This window comes from Balaenoptera ricei, chromosome 19 (genome assembly GCF_028023285.1).
Source record: "Balaenoptera ricei isolate mBalRic1 chromosome 19, mBalRic1.hap2, whole genome shotgun sequence".
Classification (NCBI taxonomy): Eukaryota; Metazoa; Chordata; class Mammalia; order Artiodactyla; family Balaenopteridae; genus Balaenoptera; species Balaenoptera ricei.
In genome coordinates this window covers 19,218,346-19,235,288 of record NC_082657.1, presented here as the reverse complement: position 1 = coordinate 19,235,288, position 16,943 = coordinate 19,218,346, and the positions used below count along the sequence as shown (strand labels likewise).

General features: G+C 36.1%; 1 protein-coding gene and 1 long non-coding RNA gene across 5 annotated transcripts in view; one reads left to right on the top strand and one right to left on the bottom strand.

Moving 5' to 3' along the window:
- Positions 1-16,943, bottom strand: part of LOC132354052 (uncharacterized) — a 153,361-nt gene that overhangs the window by 19,587 nt on the left and 116,831 nt on the right. The gene's annotated exons all lie outside the window — the stretch shown is intronic.
- The window catches only part of DPY19L3 (dpy-19 like C-mannosyltransferase 3), a 71,220-nt gene that overhangs the window by 25,847 nt on the left and 28,430 nt on the right, over positions 1-16,943 (top strand). Inside the window, exons 1-7 of one of the 2 annotated variants that reach the window (XM_059905625.1) lie at positions 629-663; positions 1,592-1,619; positions 2,914-3,035; positions 3,784-3,929; positions 5,377-5,500; positions 6,041-6,175; positions 16,168-16,299. In XM_059905625.1, coding sequence (XP_059761608.1) covers positions 2,952-3,035; positions 3,784-3,929; positions 5,377-5,500; positions 6,041-6,175; positions 16,168-16,299 — 621 coding nt within the window. In that variant the 5' untranslated portion in view covers positions 629-663; positions 1,592-1,619; positions 2,914-2,951. Of the gene's footprint in view, positions 1-628; positions 664-1,591; positions 1,620-2,913; positions 3,036-3,783; positions 3,930-5,376; positions 5,501-6,040; positions 6,176-16,167; positions 16,300-16,943 lie in introns of those variants that run through there. The other variant, XM_059905624.1, reaches the window with a different exon arrangement.

Genomic DNA, 16,943 nt, shown 5'->3' with positions numbered 1-16,943 from the left:
TTGCTCTGCGGCATGTGGGATCTTCCCGGACCAGGGCTTGAACCTTTGTCCTCTGCCTTCGCAGGTGGATTCTTAACCACCAACTGCTGTCTTTTTGACATGACTCCAGTAGCCTTTGAAAACTCATTTGGCATGACAAGATGTTTCAAGCCCATTTTGTGTATTTCCTACTCGTGACCTAGAATCAGCTGTTTCTCCAAGGAGCCCCAGTTCTCTTTAGTGGCTATTTAGAGACCACAATCTGGGTACTAGAGGCACTGATTGCTACTAGTTTGGTCCTTGTTTCCAGACCTTTAGTGAGCAGAGTAGGAAATGTGATTTTTTTTCCTAAAAGAAAATATGAATATAGCTATTTTTAGTTCAAAATTAGGATAACAAGGTTTTTACTTTTTTGACTTTATATTTGTATCTTTTTTTCTTTAAGTTGAAAATTTTGGCTTCTATGACATTATCACCTATTTGTTTTATGCTGCTATGTATAATACTTTCAGTGTAGCAATGATAATATTGCTACTAACAGTATGATTGCCTGAAAACAGTTCAAGCTGTCTTTGTAATTCTTTTTGTCCTTAGGATGTAGCCTACTAGGAATTTACAGTCACATTCCTCTATTCCCAAGAACACTGGAAAGAGTTCTTTTTATGTGACCAAGCTACCAACTCAGTAGGTTTCTTTGTTTTATCTTGCTTTTGGTTTTCAATGATTGCTTTGTTAAAAATTTTTATATATTTTTTATACTTATGAAAAAAATGTTTACATGGGTCCAAAGTCAAAACTATACAACAGGGAGCATTCAGGGAAGTCCATCTCCATCCCTGTCACCTCTACCCTGTTTCTTTCCTCACTCTTTAGGTAACTATTTGTATTAGTTTTTGGTTTATTCTTCTACAGTTAGTATTTTCAATATAAGCAAATACTTTATATATTCATATTTTCCCTTTTATTACAGAAAAACCCCTGCTTACTGTATACATTGTCCTCTATTTTGCTTTTTTCACTTGACTGAAATCTTGTTCACTCTATAGTAGAGTATCATGATATTCCTTATTTATTTACTTACTTATTTTCTTGCAGTTGCGTAGTACTCCTTGGTGTGGGTAACCATAACTTTATTCAAGTAGCCTTCTTGTCTTTGTCTGCTCGGGCTGCCATAACAAACTAACATTGACTGGGTGGCTTAAAAAAGCAGAAATTTATTTTCTCACAGTTCCGAAGGCTGGAAGTCTAAGATCAGAGTACCAGCACAGTTGGGTTCTGGTGAGGACTCTCTTGGCTTGTTGCTGGCCACCTCTCTTTGCATCCTCACATGGAAGACAGAGACAGAGAGCAAGCTCTCCAGTGTCTCTTCTGATAAGAGCACTAATCCCATCATGAGGGTCCCCCTCTTATAACCTTTGTCTCTACCTAATTACCTCCCAAAGGCTCATCTTCAATACCATCACATTGCGGGGGTGGGGGGGCCTTAGGGCTTCAACATAGCGGGGCATATCAAGTCTCAGTCCATAACACTCCTGTATTAGTCTAGTAGGACTGCCGTAACAAAATAACACAGACTGGGTGGCTTAAACAGTACAAATTTATTTTCTTTCAGTTCTGGAGGCCAGAAGTCTACGATCAAGGTACTGTCGGGGTTGGTTTCTGGTGAAGCCTCTTTCTGGCTTGTAGATGGCCACCTTCTTGCCATGTCCTCACAAGGCCTTTCCGCTATGTGTGTGCCTAGAGGGAGGGAGAGAGCCCTCTCTTGTTGGTTCCTCTTCTTATAAGGACACCAGTCCTATCAGATTAAGGCCCCACCCTATGACCTCACTTAACCTTTTTACCTCCTTGTAGACCCTATCCAAATACAGACACATTGGGGTTAGGGCTTCAACATAGGAATTTGGGGGGACACATTTCAGTCCAAAACACCTCCTGTTGATGGACTTTGGCATTGTTTCTGATCTTTTGCTTTTACAGATGGCACTGCAGGAATGACCTTGTACCTATGTCATTTTGTCTTTTTGCCAGTCTGTCTTTGGAATCTATTCCTAGACGTGGGCTTCCTGGATCAAAGAGTAAATGCACATGTAATTTTGCTAGGTGTTGCCAAATTCTCTTCCATAGGGATTATACCATTTTGCATTCCCAACTACAGTGTATGAAAGAGCCTTACAGCCTCACTAACAGAGTATATTGTCAAACTTCTTGATTTTTTTCCAAGCTGCTAGGTGAGAAATGATATCTTAGTGTAGTTTTAATTTGCAATTCTAGTAGGAGTGAGGTTGAGCATCTTTTCAGATGTGTAAGGACTGTGTGCATGTTTTCTTCTGTGAACTGTTCATACCTTCTGTTAATTAGTTGGCTTGGTTAAAGTAGCAGATGACCTCAATATAACAATGGAATTCTATAACAACAGATTTATTTCTCACTCTCATTATCCAGCCCCTATATGGAACATACTGTTATCACTGCAGAGGGAAAGAGCAAGATTGCTGGTGGAAGCATGCATTATCTCTTAAAGATTCTGCTCAGATGTGACCTGTGTCACATCCACTCACCTGCCATTGGTCAGAGCAAGTCAAATGGCCAAACCCATCACTGGGGGTGGGAGGGAGGCTTCATATACTCTCCCAAAGGAGGTACTACAGGTCTCATGGCAGGAAGGCAGAGCAGGGAAATATAAAATCCTCTTGCCCAAATTTCTGTAGAAGAATCATACAGTTCTTCTATTACATCACAGAAGTTATAATTTACCTATGTTTGTGTAAACATTTAAATAATGTCCATCTAATATATGGTATGCTTTTCATGGATAGGCCTATTACATCCCCAACACCTAGCACATTCTCTGGCATATACTAAATCTATGAATAGTTTTGAATGAGTAATTTAATTATAATGATCTTTAACTGAATTTTCAAATATCAATCTTAGGTTTTCATGGCTTAATATATGATAACAAAACCGAATCTATGAGGACAGTTAACCTCCTTCAACGAATGAATATTTACCAAGAGGTTTTTCTCAGTATTTTATATAGAGTTCTACCCATACAGGTATGTTGTGTTCTGCGACATTGAATTTAATATTAGATGAAAGTCAAAATCTGACATTTTAAGTTGAATGTTTCACATATGTTTTTCTGATCTTCAACTGGCTTGGTATAAAAACAGTAGTATCCTGATTTTCTCTATACGTATTGTGAATTTTGCTTTTTATTTATATTTTATAAGATATTTTTACATATAGATGCTTCCAGGCTTATAAGTATGCAGTCTAGAAGCTGATAAATATTTTCATTTGGAAACATGTGCTCACTCCTCATTTATCTTTGAAATAAAAAAACAACAACCTGGAAAGTTAGCAAATCACAGTGACCACTTCTCATGTGAATAAGGTAATACTGGATGAAGTTAGGTGTAAAACTCGTCTAAAGAATGAAACTAGGGACTTCCCTGGTGGTCCAGTGGTGAAGACTCCGCGCTCCCAATGCAGGGAGCCTGGGTTTGATCCCTGGTCAGGGTACTAGATCCCACATGCCGCAGCTAAGACCCAGTGCAGCCAAGTAAATAAATACTTAAAAAAAAAAAAAAGAAGACAGAATCCTCAGGGACTTCCTTTTCTGCTTTTGTATTGAGAAGAAAGGCTGCTAGTACACTTTTACACAGGAAGGAGTGATGTACGCTTATTTCTTGGAATTAATACCAAGCTTCTGAATATTAAATTTCCACTGTCATATTTTGTAAATGGCAATGAGAAGGAGTAGGGCTTCTTTAACAGACGTTTTTTATCATTCCCTTACAGAAATATATAGAGCCAGTTTATTTTTATATTTACACCTTATTTGGACTCCAAGCAATTTATGTCACAGCTCTTTACATAACCAGCTGGCTCCTGAGTGGTACGTGGCTATCAGGACTCTTAGCAGCTTTCTGGTATGTCACAAATAGGTGAGTTGGAATAAGTATTCCCTTCTCCCTTTCTAAGTTATAAGGTAAAATGAAGTTACTTCATTTCCAGTTGAAAGAAGGTTGTTCTGCCACATTTTGTGTGGAGTATTTTCTCTTTGGGTTACCTAGTGGAGTTTTTCTTATTTAGTAAGGTAGGAAGTCCTACTTATGTATATCTACAGCTGAGGAACAAAACATTGAATTGTAAGTCAAGAGAATCATCTGTAATAATCCCAATTCTGTTACCAACTTGCTGTGTGATCGGTATTTCTCCAGCCACAAATCTCATCTCTTAAAAGGTTTATTAATATCTTTATTATCAACCTCAATAAGATTGTATGCAGCTCATAATTAGCAAAGTATAAAGCACTGTACAAATGTAAGGAAGTTCTTACATTATTTAATTAATATCTATTAATTTCCAAATCCTGGAGCATTATGAAATTGCATTTTTAAAAAACATATTCGAGATATATCGAATTATTGCCTGACCTATTAAAAGCAACACCAATATTCAGTAGCAGTCTTAAAACTTGAACATGAATTCTAATGTTGATTTTATGTTGTAATCCTCAACAAATTACTTTTTATTATAACCTTATTGAGTGCTTACTCTATGCCAAGCACTTTACATCATACTTTATATGTATTATTTTAACAACCCTGTAGAGTGGATACTATTATTACTATTTTAGAAGTGAGGTAATTGAAGCTTAAATGGTTAAGTTATGTATGCATGTGTATATATATATATATATATATATATGAGAATATTTATATAGGCATATATATTTATATATAGATAAAGGCATACACACACACACACACACACACACACACCTGCACACATGGAGCTAAGTCTTGGTCAGAATTCAGATGCAGAGTGTGAGACCACTATGTTATGCTGCCTCTTAACATTTTAATCTAACATATTATTCCTGCTAAGAGTAAATGAAAGTCTGTAATTCAACTATACTTCAACAAAAAATAAATTTTAAAAAAAGAATAAATTAAAGTCAAATTTATTGTTTCTATTAAAAGTAAATAAAGACATTAATTGGATTCCTAGTATATGTAGGGATCGTTCTTGGTACTAGGTGTACAAAGTTGAAAACTTAACTACACTTGCCCTCTGGGGGTTCACATTCTAGGGGAGTCAAGGAGCTTTTAAAAGTTATTAATCAATGACAAAATTAAGACTCAAGTATAAAGCACGACCAATTCTACCCCAGTTCTACCACTGCATACCTGTGGACAGGTTAGTTAAATTTTCTCAATGCCAGTTTTATGTTGCAGGGATGATGATGATGATGATAAGGGCAAATTATTGAGAACCAAGAACCAAAATCTAAATATACTTAATGTAATATGTCTTTCACTTTAGGAAATCTTTGAGGTAATGATAGTAAAAATTACTACTTTGGCCCTTTGTGTTTTCCTTGTGCAGAATAGATACCACAAGGGTTGAGTTTACCATCCCACTGAGAGAGAATTGGGCGCTGCCATTCTTTGCAATTCAGATAGCAGCAATTACATATTTCCTGAGACCAAACTTACAGCCCCTTTCTCAAGTAAGTTTTTATAATACTTTGTATATATTTTTAGTTCTCCAATTTTATCTTAGAAGCTTCAGAAAATGTGATGTTCATAGTGTCCGAGTGCATGTTAATAGTTCTTATTCCATGACCAATTTTTTAACTTGAGTTAAATTAAGTTTTCTTTTTCTAAACCTGTTCCTACTTTGCAAAGAAAATGTTTTTATTTTTGATGTTAAAAATGTACTCTACATTATCTGCCCTTAAACAATTGTGGCAAACCCACACAAAATTTCTGCAAAACTGTCAAATTTTTAAGCCATTGCTCTTGAGATGTGATTTGGTGCATTATCGCCTCCATAATATGGAGTACACATACCGTATGTGAATATTTATATGCAAAGTGTCACTTTAGGATATTTAGAACTTAAATAACAAATGCAAGAGTTTTCAGAGCAACAGTTCATAGTTTTTCTGTTTGGTTTATAGAGATATTGACTGCTCTTGAGAACACTTGTCTGAGAGGCTTTTCATTACTAGAGACATGTAAATTATACAAAGATTTTCTTTTTACAGAGGCTGACACTTCTTGCCATTTTCATATCAACTTTTCTCTTTAGTCTAACATGGCAATTTAATCAATTTATGATGCTGATGCAAGCATTAGTGCTGTTCATACTGGACTCCTTGGACATGCTGCCAGCAGTGAAGGTAAGGTTTGCTCTCTTTTCTCAGTTGAGATGGTTGTTGTTTAATGTTTTATATGATAGAATGAGCTCAAAATATGCACATGCTTAATGATAAAGTTGAAGCTGCTTCTTAGCTATAATGTAAATATGCTGTAGTCAGTTGAAGCTGAGTAATTTATGCAGCCTAGTTTGACCATCTTAATTTTTATTCTGCTTATTTTACATTAAAAGATGGATTTATTTCAGGACTTCCCTGGCAGGCCAGTGGTTAAGACTCCGCACTTCCACTGCAGGGGGCCCAGGTTCGATCCCTGGTCAGGGAACAAAGATCCCACATGTGGCGTGGCCTTAAAAAAAAGATGGATTTATTTGGAGCACAAATGTCTAAATCAGTTGTCCTATATAGAGTTGACTTAAATTTTAAAATGTAAGATAGCTATTTTAAAATGTATTAGTGTGTATTGTCCCACCTTTTTTTCCCCAAGGAAATCAATGGGTGTATAACAACTTTTCTGTGGTACTTTATAAAATTTTCATAGTAACATTTACCAGTATGGGATGTGAATCCCTATTGATTGGTCAGAGGTCACATATGAAATAAGGAAATTATAAAGGAAACCATTGTTTGTCTCGCAGTGTGTGCTGCTGTCATTTAACTGCATGGTTTTTGTCATGTGCAGAAATATGTTTTAATGTGTTGTGTATGTTTTTCAGTTGCTCATAGTTACTATTCCAAAGTAACAGTAACTTAAATATTTTCCAAGTATAATAAAATATTATCTCCAGATCTAAGGCAGCTATATAATCTAATAGAGAAGAGTTGTACTCACATATTCCATGTCAAAAGAGATGCAACAATCTTTGGAAACTGACTGAATCTGAATTAGGAAACATTAAAGTCAACCAACACATATATATTATCTATCTACTGAGTCATTATAATAGGATAGGCACTACAGAAAATTCCAATCTGTATAAGACATTGTCCCATCCACAGGGAGTTTGCCATCTAGCTTGGGAAATAAAGATGTCTATACAATTAGAAGGATGTCGGTATATCTACAGATGTCAATTTGTAGTAACAGTAAGTGCCAGAAGTCTAGAAGAGGAGAGTTCTTTTTCGGCTAGAAAGGTTTCACAGAAATGAGATGCTAGAGGTGGACCAAAAATGAGGAGACTAGAATTTGGATGGAGTGTGAGAGGGGAAGATATGAAGGTAAAATACAGTAAAGAAAGCAGGTGGATAAATGGGAAAAGAATGTGAAAAAGAATGGATACTTATATGGGTATAACTGAATCACTTTTCTGTACACCTGTAACTAACACATCATTAATCAACTATACTCCAATATAAAATAAAAATTTAAAAATTAAAAATATTTTTAATTAAAGAAAACAGGTGGATAAGCCAGTTAAAATGTATATATATGTGTGTGGGTGTATAATATATGTATATGTGTATATATATATATGGTATTAGATAATGATAATAGAGCCCACATGCCTCTGAAAGCTGCATGTACAAATGAAGCTGAGTCTGTTGCTGTCTGTTTATATTTGCTTTCCTGTTTTGTAAGCTCTTTATGCTTTGTTCGTGGAGACTTGCAAGCTAAGGGGAAGAGGTGCCTAGATACCTTTGTATTTCTTCTTTTTTTTTTCATATATTTATTTTATTTATTTATTTTTGGCTGCATTGGGACTTCGTTGCTGCACGTGGGCTTTCTCTAGTTGCGGTGAGCGGGGGCTACTCTTCATTGCCGTGCGCGGGCTTCTCGTTGCGGTGGCTTCTCTTGTTGCAGAGCACAGGCTCTAGGCGTGTGGGCTTCAGGAGTTGTGTCTCGCCAGTTCTGGAGCGCAGGCTCAGTAGTTGTGGCACACGGGCTTAGCTGCTCCGTGGCATGTGGGATCTTCCTGGACCAGGGCTCGAACCCGTGTCTCCTGCATTGGCAGGCGGATTCTCAACCACAGCGCCACCAGGGAAACCCTGTATTTCTTCTTGTCATACACTCTTAGGCCAGTTGGTCTCTTCATATGTGATACCACTTTTCCCCCCATTCTAACAAGTATGTTCAAAAGAACATTGTACATTTTATAATAAAAAATAAATTAATTAATAAATAGAAGAAGAAATAAATAAAAATAAATAATATTGTGCCATTTTGAAAATATATATATAAAATTTTTCCTTAGTGTATATTTTTTCTGTAGTGTATTTTCACAGTAGGTATCAAAAGCCTAAGAAAACATGTTTGTCTTTTCACCAAATTTTGACCTCTTGAAATTTATCCTAAGGAAATAATCAAACATGTTCATTTTAGCTGGACTGTAATAAGAAAAGTCTGGAAACGACCTAAGTCAATAGCAATAGGGTATTGTTAAATAAACACGTCTTAACTATGTAACACAGTGTTAGTTATATATAACCATTAGTTTTCCTTCTCCCTTTTTTAAAAAGTAAAACATATGTATAGAGAGAGGAAAGTTTCCAGAAATATATGCATTAAAGTATTAGCAGTCAGCTATGTGATTGATGCTCTTATTTTCTTTTTGTTCTTTAGATCTCTTTAATGTTTCTGTAATGAACATCTATTTCTTTTTCTTTTTTTAAAAATTAGAAAACAGATTAGAAGGTACTATTTTGGCACACACACAAAACTACAGAATAATACAGCTAATTTATTTCATATTCAGTTCTAAGCTTCGTTGAACTTTTATATTTGAAACTCTGTTGGTGTTAGAAGTAGTTATAACTATCAGAATTAAAGGAGGAACAGTATTGTAATGAAAGGATCCTGGGTTATAATACCAAGTTGCTACTATCAACTCTGAAAATAACTAGCTCTTTAAACTTCGTGAAGTGATATAACTTCTTGGAGCCTTAGTTTCTTCATAAATTGGAATCACTGATCTCTAATCATATTGAATGGGAAAGAGTCAGAATAATTGATATAGAAAAAGGTAATACAAATTCAGAGCCTGATGTGGTGACAAGAAGCAATGTCTTTTTCAGTACACGTCATCTTCTCTTCATGGATGATGGAAAATCTCTTACCATCAAAAGATCAGGGCTTCCCTGGTGGCGCAGTGGTTGAGAATCTGCCTGCTAATGCAGGGACACGGGTTCGAGACCTGGTCTGGGAAGATCCCACATGCCGCGGAGCAACTAGGCCCGTGAGCCACAACTACTGAGCCTGCGCGTCTGGAGCCTGTGCTCTGCAACGAGAGGCCGCGATAGTGAGAGGCCCGTGCACCGCGATGAAGAGTGGCCCCCGCTTGCCGCAACTAGAGAAAGCCTTCGCACAGAAACGAAGACCCAACACGGCCAAAAATTAATTAATTAATTTATCAATTAAAAAGAAAACAAAACAAAAAAAAAAAGATCAAGTTTTCAGTGAGAAATGTGTACAGGGTTTTAAAATATAAAACAGAACAGTAAATGTTATTATTAAGCATATAATTCTGTTCCATTAAAGACTAAGAATGTGGAGACTACCCGTTGTGAAAACAAGACACATTAGTGATCAATGCCTAAGAGGCAATTTTAAAGTACTCCATATGGTTCCAGACAAAATGAAGTAAACGCACTTCTCCTTATTCTTCCCACTAAGTACAATTAAAAGCCCTAGACAATATGTAAAAAACAAATATAAGAAGATTTTGAGAGGTGGAGAAAAGAAAGTAGACTACACCTAGAGACCTCTAGACCAGAGGAAGAACATGGCAGTGAGTTCACTGGGTTTTCTTTTTGCTGCATATATCTCAGATTAGGTACTGGAAAAGTCAGCAATTAGGAGAAACCAATGGACTCAAACCAAAAAAGCCCCAAGAAAAGCCAAAAGGACCAGAAATGGTGAAGCATGAATGCCATGTGGAGAACCTTCAACTTCAACCTACTGGTAATGAGACAACCCTCCCCATCCCTGCTGGGATGGTGTCAGCAGAGAGCCTAAACTTTCATCTTCACCCAGCAGTAGTGACACACCCCTTTCTCCTGCCCCCCAAAAGTCAGTGGAGGTCAAATGTCCAGGTCACCCTGGACATCCAAACCCATCTGGAAATAATGAGGCAGTGTCCTTCTTTCCTCAGTGTCATGACGCTGGCATGGTGTCAGAGGAGGTCTGCTGACACAGAAGATTTACATAAGATTCAGAGTTCCATAGCATAATACAATACAATTGAAGATCATTTGTTAAACTAAGAACCAGGAAAATCTCTTGAATGAACAGAGACCATCAACAGGTGCCAAAACCAAGGCACACAAAAGTTGAATTACCTGACAAGGAATTTAAAGCAGCTATCCTAAAAAAATTCTCATTGAGCAATTACAAACACACTTGAAACAAATGAAAAATAGGAACTCTTAACAGAGATTTAGAAGATAAAAAGAAGAAGCAAATGGAAATTTTAGAACTGAAAAATTCCAATAATGAAAATAAAAACCTCAATAGATGGGCTTCCCTGGTGGCTCAGTGGTTAAGAATCCGCCTGCCAATGCAGGGGACATGTGTTCAATCCCTGGTCCAGGAAGATCCCACATGCTGCGGAGCAACTAAGCCCGTGCACCACAACTACTGAGCCTGTGCTCTAGAGCCCACGAGCCACAACTACTGAAGCCCGCATGCCTAGAGCCCGTGCTCCTCAACAAGAGAAGCCATTGCAGTGAGAAGCCCACAGAATGCAGTGAAGAGTAGTCCCCGCTCGCCTCAACTAGAGAAAGCCCGCACACAGCAACGAAGACCCAACGCAGCCAAAAAATAAATTAATTAAATAAAATAAATAAATTTTAAAAAAACCCAAAAACTCAGTAGATGGACTCAACAGTAGACTGGAATGGTCAGAGGAAAGAATCGGTGAACTTGAAGACAGGACAACTTAGGAATGAACTAATTTGAACAAGAAAATAGACTGGAAAAAATGAACAGAGCTTCTGAGACCTATGGGACTGTAACGAGAAGTCTAATTCATATAATCAGAACCCCAAAAGGAGAGAAAGAGAGTGAGGCTGGAAAAAGTATTTGAAAAAAATACTTTTTGAAGGAATGTCAAAAACTTCCCAAATTTGGCAAAACCTACAGAATCAAGAAGCTGAGCTAATGTCAAATAGGGTAAACCCAAATAAACCAATGCCAAGATACATCATAATCAAACTTCTGGAGAATAAAGATAAAGAAAAAATCTTGAAAGCAGTCAGAGAAAAATGATACCTATAGGGGAAAACCAGTTTGAACAACGGTGGGTTTCTCATCAGAAACCATGGTGCTGAAAGAATAGAATGGTCAACCCAGAATTCTATACCCAGCAAAAATATCTTTCAGGAAAGAAAGGGAAAGCAAAACATTCTCAGATGAAGGAAAACTAACAGAATTTGTTACTTATGGACATACTGTTAAAAAAAAATGGCTAAATGAAGTTCTTGAAATAGAAGGAAATGATAAACGAAGAAATGTTGGGACATCAGGAAGAGAGAAAAGGCAAATAAAAGTAAAAATATGAATGAATATAATAAACTTCCTCTCTCATCTTGAGTGTTCTAAATTATGTTTGATAGCCAAAGCAAAAATAATAATATGGTCTTATGGTTCTCAATGTATGTAGAGGAAATACTTACAACAATTGTAAATGGGAAAAGTAAAGGGACTTAAATTGAGGTAAAATTTCTACACTTGATTCAAACTGGTAAAATGTCCGCACTAGTAGACTGTAATAAGTTATGAATGTATAATGTAATAACCCAGAACAACCACTGAAAATCTGTACACAGAGATACATTCAAAAATACTATAAATAAGTAAAAATGGAATTCTAAGAATATTCAAGTTACCCACAGGAAGGCAGAAAAGAAAACAGAAATGGAAAACAGAGTGAACAAACAGCAAATGATAAAATGGCAGATTTAAGACCTATCATATCAATAATAACACATATATACAATAGAATATTACTCAGCCATATAAAGAAACAAAATTGAGTTATTTGTAATGAGGTAGATGGACCTAAAGTCTGTCATACAGAGTGAAGTAAGTCAGAAAGAGAAAAACAAATACTGTATGCTAACACATATATATGGAATCTAAAAAAAAAAAATGGTTCTCAAGAACCTAGGGGCAGGACAGGAATAAAGACACAGACGTAGAGAATGGACTTGAGGACACGGGGAGGGGGAAGGGTAAGCTGCGATGAAGTAAGAGAGTAGCATTGACATATATACACTACCAAATGTAAAATAGATAGCTAGTGGGAAGCAGCTGCATGGCACAGGGAGATTAGCTCAGTGCTTTCTGACCACCTAGAGGGGTGGGATAAGGAGGGTGGGAGGGAGATGCAAGAAAGAGGGAGGGGATATGTGGATATATGTATGCACATAGCTGATTCACTTTGTTATACAGCAGAAACTAACACAATGCGGTAAAGCAATTATACTCCAATAAAGATGTTAAAAAAATTACATTAAAGGTAAATGATCGAAATACAGCTATTTAAAGACAGAGATGGGTTAGAATAGATTAAAAAAGCACAACCCAATTGTTTTCTACAAGGAACTCACTTCAAACAAACAATATAGGTAGATTGAAAGTAAAAGGGTAGGAAAAGATACACCATGCAAATATTAATCAAAAGAAAGTAGGAGTGGCTATATTAATATCAGATAATGTAGGCATGAGAGCAAAGAAGATTACCAGAATAGTATATACTAATAAAAGTATTAATCCACCAAGAAGACATAGCAATCCTAAATGTACATGTACTAAACAACAGTGCCACAGTATATGTGAAGCAAAAAGTGACAGAACGGAAAGGAGAAACAGACAAACCCAAAAAGAGCTGAGGACTTCAGCACCACTCTCTCTCAACAACTGAGAACCAGACAGAAATCGTTAAGGATATAGAACTCAACAACACCATCAACTAACAGGATCTAACCAACATTTATAGAACATTCCACCCAACAACAGCAGAATACCCAATGGATTGAATCAATGGATTCAAACTAGAAATCAACAGAAAGATAAGAAAGTTTCCAATATTTGGAAACTAAGCAGCACACTTCTAAATTATCTATGGGTCAAAGAGGAAGCCTTGAGGAAACACTGAACTCAGTGACAACAAAAATGCAACATATCAAACCTTGTGTGGTGCAGCTAAAGCAGCACTAAGAGGGAAATGCGTACCACTACACACATTATAAAAGAGGAAAATCTAAAGCATAACCAAGCTCCCACCTTATGAAACTAGGAAAGGAAGAGCACAATAACCCCAACTCAAGCAGAAGGAAGAAAACAATAAAGAAAAGAACAAAAATCAATGAAACTGAAAACAAAAACAATAGAGAAAATTAGTGAAATAAAAAGCTAGTTCTTTCAAAAGATCAGTAAAACTACAGACCATCATAATTCCCTTGGAGCATTAAACATTCAATGTTAGCACACTTTGATACCAAAGTTCTGATTCTCTGTTGCAGTACTTATGTTCTAGCCAGTTAAGAACATAGACTCTAGAACCAACTGCCTCGATTTGAATGAGTTGATATAAGTGAGTCATTTATCATACTCCCCGATATTTTATGAATGTTAAAAAATGTTAACCATGTTTAATTATGAATGATAATGAAGAGCATGAGCATGATCCATTGAAGAGAATTTTGATTATTCTGTATAGGAAGAATGTATTATTGCTGCCTTGTTTCTAAACTCTGAACTAATAGAACCTGAGAAGGAACATCAAAAGTACCACTAATAATCCACAACTTTCTAGTATACAGTACTGCTCAGTATTACATTTCTGGCTGATCACCTGCAGTGTTTCTCTTGAACCTAGGATATCATTACAATTGACCCTTAAGCAACATGAGTATCACTGCGTGGGTCCACTTATATGCAGATTTTTTTCAATAAATATATACAATCCTCTGCAGTTGGTTGAATTCATGGATGCAGAAGGCTGACCATGGGACTTGAACACCCAAGGATTTTGTTAACCCACTGTGGGTCCTGAAACCAGTCCCCCACAGATACCAAGGGATGACTGTACATTTATAAAACTGTGCAATCTTGTAACACAAACTGCTCTTTTTTCTCTAAATATTCCTACTTGGTGTAAAGAAAGACTGCCAGCATCAAAAAACATCATAATCCAAATAAAGAGAAAAAAAGTTTTATTTTAAAAAAATGCATTCCTGAATGAGTCATTATGCTTAAAGAGTTCCTACAGATTTAATGAGGAAAATATTTACACCCCTATGGAAAAGGGAGCAAAAGATACAAATACTTCGTAGAAGGAAAAGCATCAAAAAGAATAAAATATGTAGGTATAAATTGAACAAAAGAAGTGCAGACTTATACCCTGAAAACTACAGAACATTGTTGAAAGTTTTAAAGACCTGCATAAATTGGAAAGATTTCCCATGTTCATGGATTGGAAGACTTTCTATTGTTAAGATGGCAATACTCCCCAAATGGATCTACAAATTGAACATGGTTCCTCTCAGAATGCCAGTTGCAGAAATCGACAAGCTGATCCTAAAATTCATATGGCAACTCAAGGGACCCAGAATAGCAAAAAAGATCATGAAAAAGAACAAAGTTGGAAGACTCACACTTTTCAATTTCACAACTTAACTTCCAAGCTACAGTAATCAAGACAGTGTGATACAAGCAGAAGAACAGACATAAATCAATGGAATAGAATTGAGAGACCAGAAATAAACAGTCAACTGATTTTCAGCAAGGATGCCAAGATAATCATGGAGAAAGAGTAATCTTTTCAGTAAATGGTGCTGTGATGGGACTTCCCTGGTGGCATAGTGACTAAGAATCCACCTGCCAATGCAGGGGACACGGGTTCAAGCCCTGCTTCAGGAAGATCCCACATACTGTGGAGCAGCTAAGCCCGTGCGCCACAACTACTGAGCCTGCGCTCTAGAGCCCACGAGCCACAACTACTGAGCCTGCGTGCCACAACTACTGAAACCCACGCGCCTAGAGCCTGTGCTCTGCAACAAGAGAAGCCACTGCAATGAGAAACCCACGCACCACAGTTAAAGAAAGCCTGCATTCAGCAGCGAAGACCCAATGCAACCAAAAATAAATAAATAAAAATAAAATAAAATTTAAAATTTTTTTAAAAAATTGGAAAACCCCATTAAAAAAAAATGGTGCTGTGATAACTGGATATCTATATGCAAAAGAATGAAGTTGGACCCCTTCTTCTTACCATACACAATAATTAGCTCAAACTAGATCATAGACCTGATTTTAAGAGCTAAAACTATGAAATGTTTAGAGGAAAAGATAGGAATAAATATTTATGACCTTGGAGTAGCCCAAGCCTTCTTTGATAGAACACCAAAAGCACAAGGGACTAAAGGAAAAAATAGGTGAATTGGACTTCATCAAAATTAAAAACTTTTGTACCTGGAAGGATACCATCAAGAAAGTGAAAAGACAACTCGCAAAATATAAGACAATATTTGCAAATCATATATCTGAATAAGGATTTCCAGAATATATAAAGAATTCTTAACAACTCTTTCAACGTTAAAATATGGGCAAAAGATTAGATAGATATTTCTCCAAAGAAGATATGTAAATGTTCAATAAGGACCTGAAAAGATGCTCAACATCATTAGTCATTAGGGAAGATTGGGAAATAACGGAGTACGATAAAAATACTGATTGTTGGAATACAATAAAATACTATAGGCAATACTGTAAAGGAATTTAGAAGAAAAAGACTACAAACAGCATTTGCCTATTTCTAGAATATATTTATACCATTGTTTGCTTCCTCTACTTCATATATCCCTGTTCTTCTTAATGTTATAAAGTTTAAAATGTTCTGTAATTAAAAGGTAAATAAAGAGTTACTATTTTCTTTTCTTAGATTGTATTACTTGAAGCTCAGTGTGTTTTCTGCATTATTTATAACTTGAGATGTATCCAACTAGGGACCAACCTGTCAGCATGTGGGAGTCTCTTGATAAAATCTGTTTAACCATCTAATCCTTGGTTGTTGCAGGTGACATGGCTGTATGGTATACAGCTAACAGGTTTACTCCTGGTCTGCACTCTTCAGTTTTTTAATTCCATGATTCTTGGATCATTGCTTATCAGTTTTAACCTTTCGGTGTTAATTGCAAGGAAACTTCAGGTAGGATTTTTTTTTGTCCTTAATCAAAGTAAATTTTTTTTTTTAATTGTGTGGTTGTTTAGACCTTGTTTTCATATAGTATACAAAGGAAAATTTATGACCAAATTCCCACTAAAAAGCAGTAGGACCATTATTTGCTTTTTTTGAAGTGCATGGTATATATAGCATTTGTTTTCAAGCTTTCTGATCTGCCATTCCTTTGTTTTGATGTTTATTATTTCTTAGAAAATTGGAATCTTAATTAAATTCAGGATTAGCCAGAGACACTTGTTTGACTGCCATTGGTTTAAAGTTAGAATAAAAGAGAAAAAAATGTTGACTTTTTTCATGTGTGAACTCAAGAGTGAGAAGAACATATTGCTTGTGGAAATGTGTTTGTCACAGTCTTTAAAGTTGGTGGACACCTTGTTGTTATTTGAAGTAGTAACACCACTCTTTCCCCTATCCTTCCATATCATATTATTGATTTTTAAGTGAGTTAAAATTAACTCTGTTTTGAGAATTTTGAGATTCCAAATAAATACCTTTAGAAAAAACTGGGACATTTCCTAGAATAGCATGTTTGACATTGGCCTCATCTTTTGACTTTATTATATAATTAAAATCTCTTAAATTTACATAAAATTTAAGAGTTAGTTGTTTTT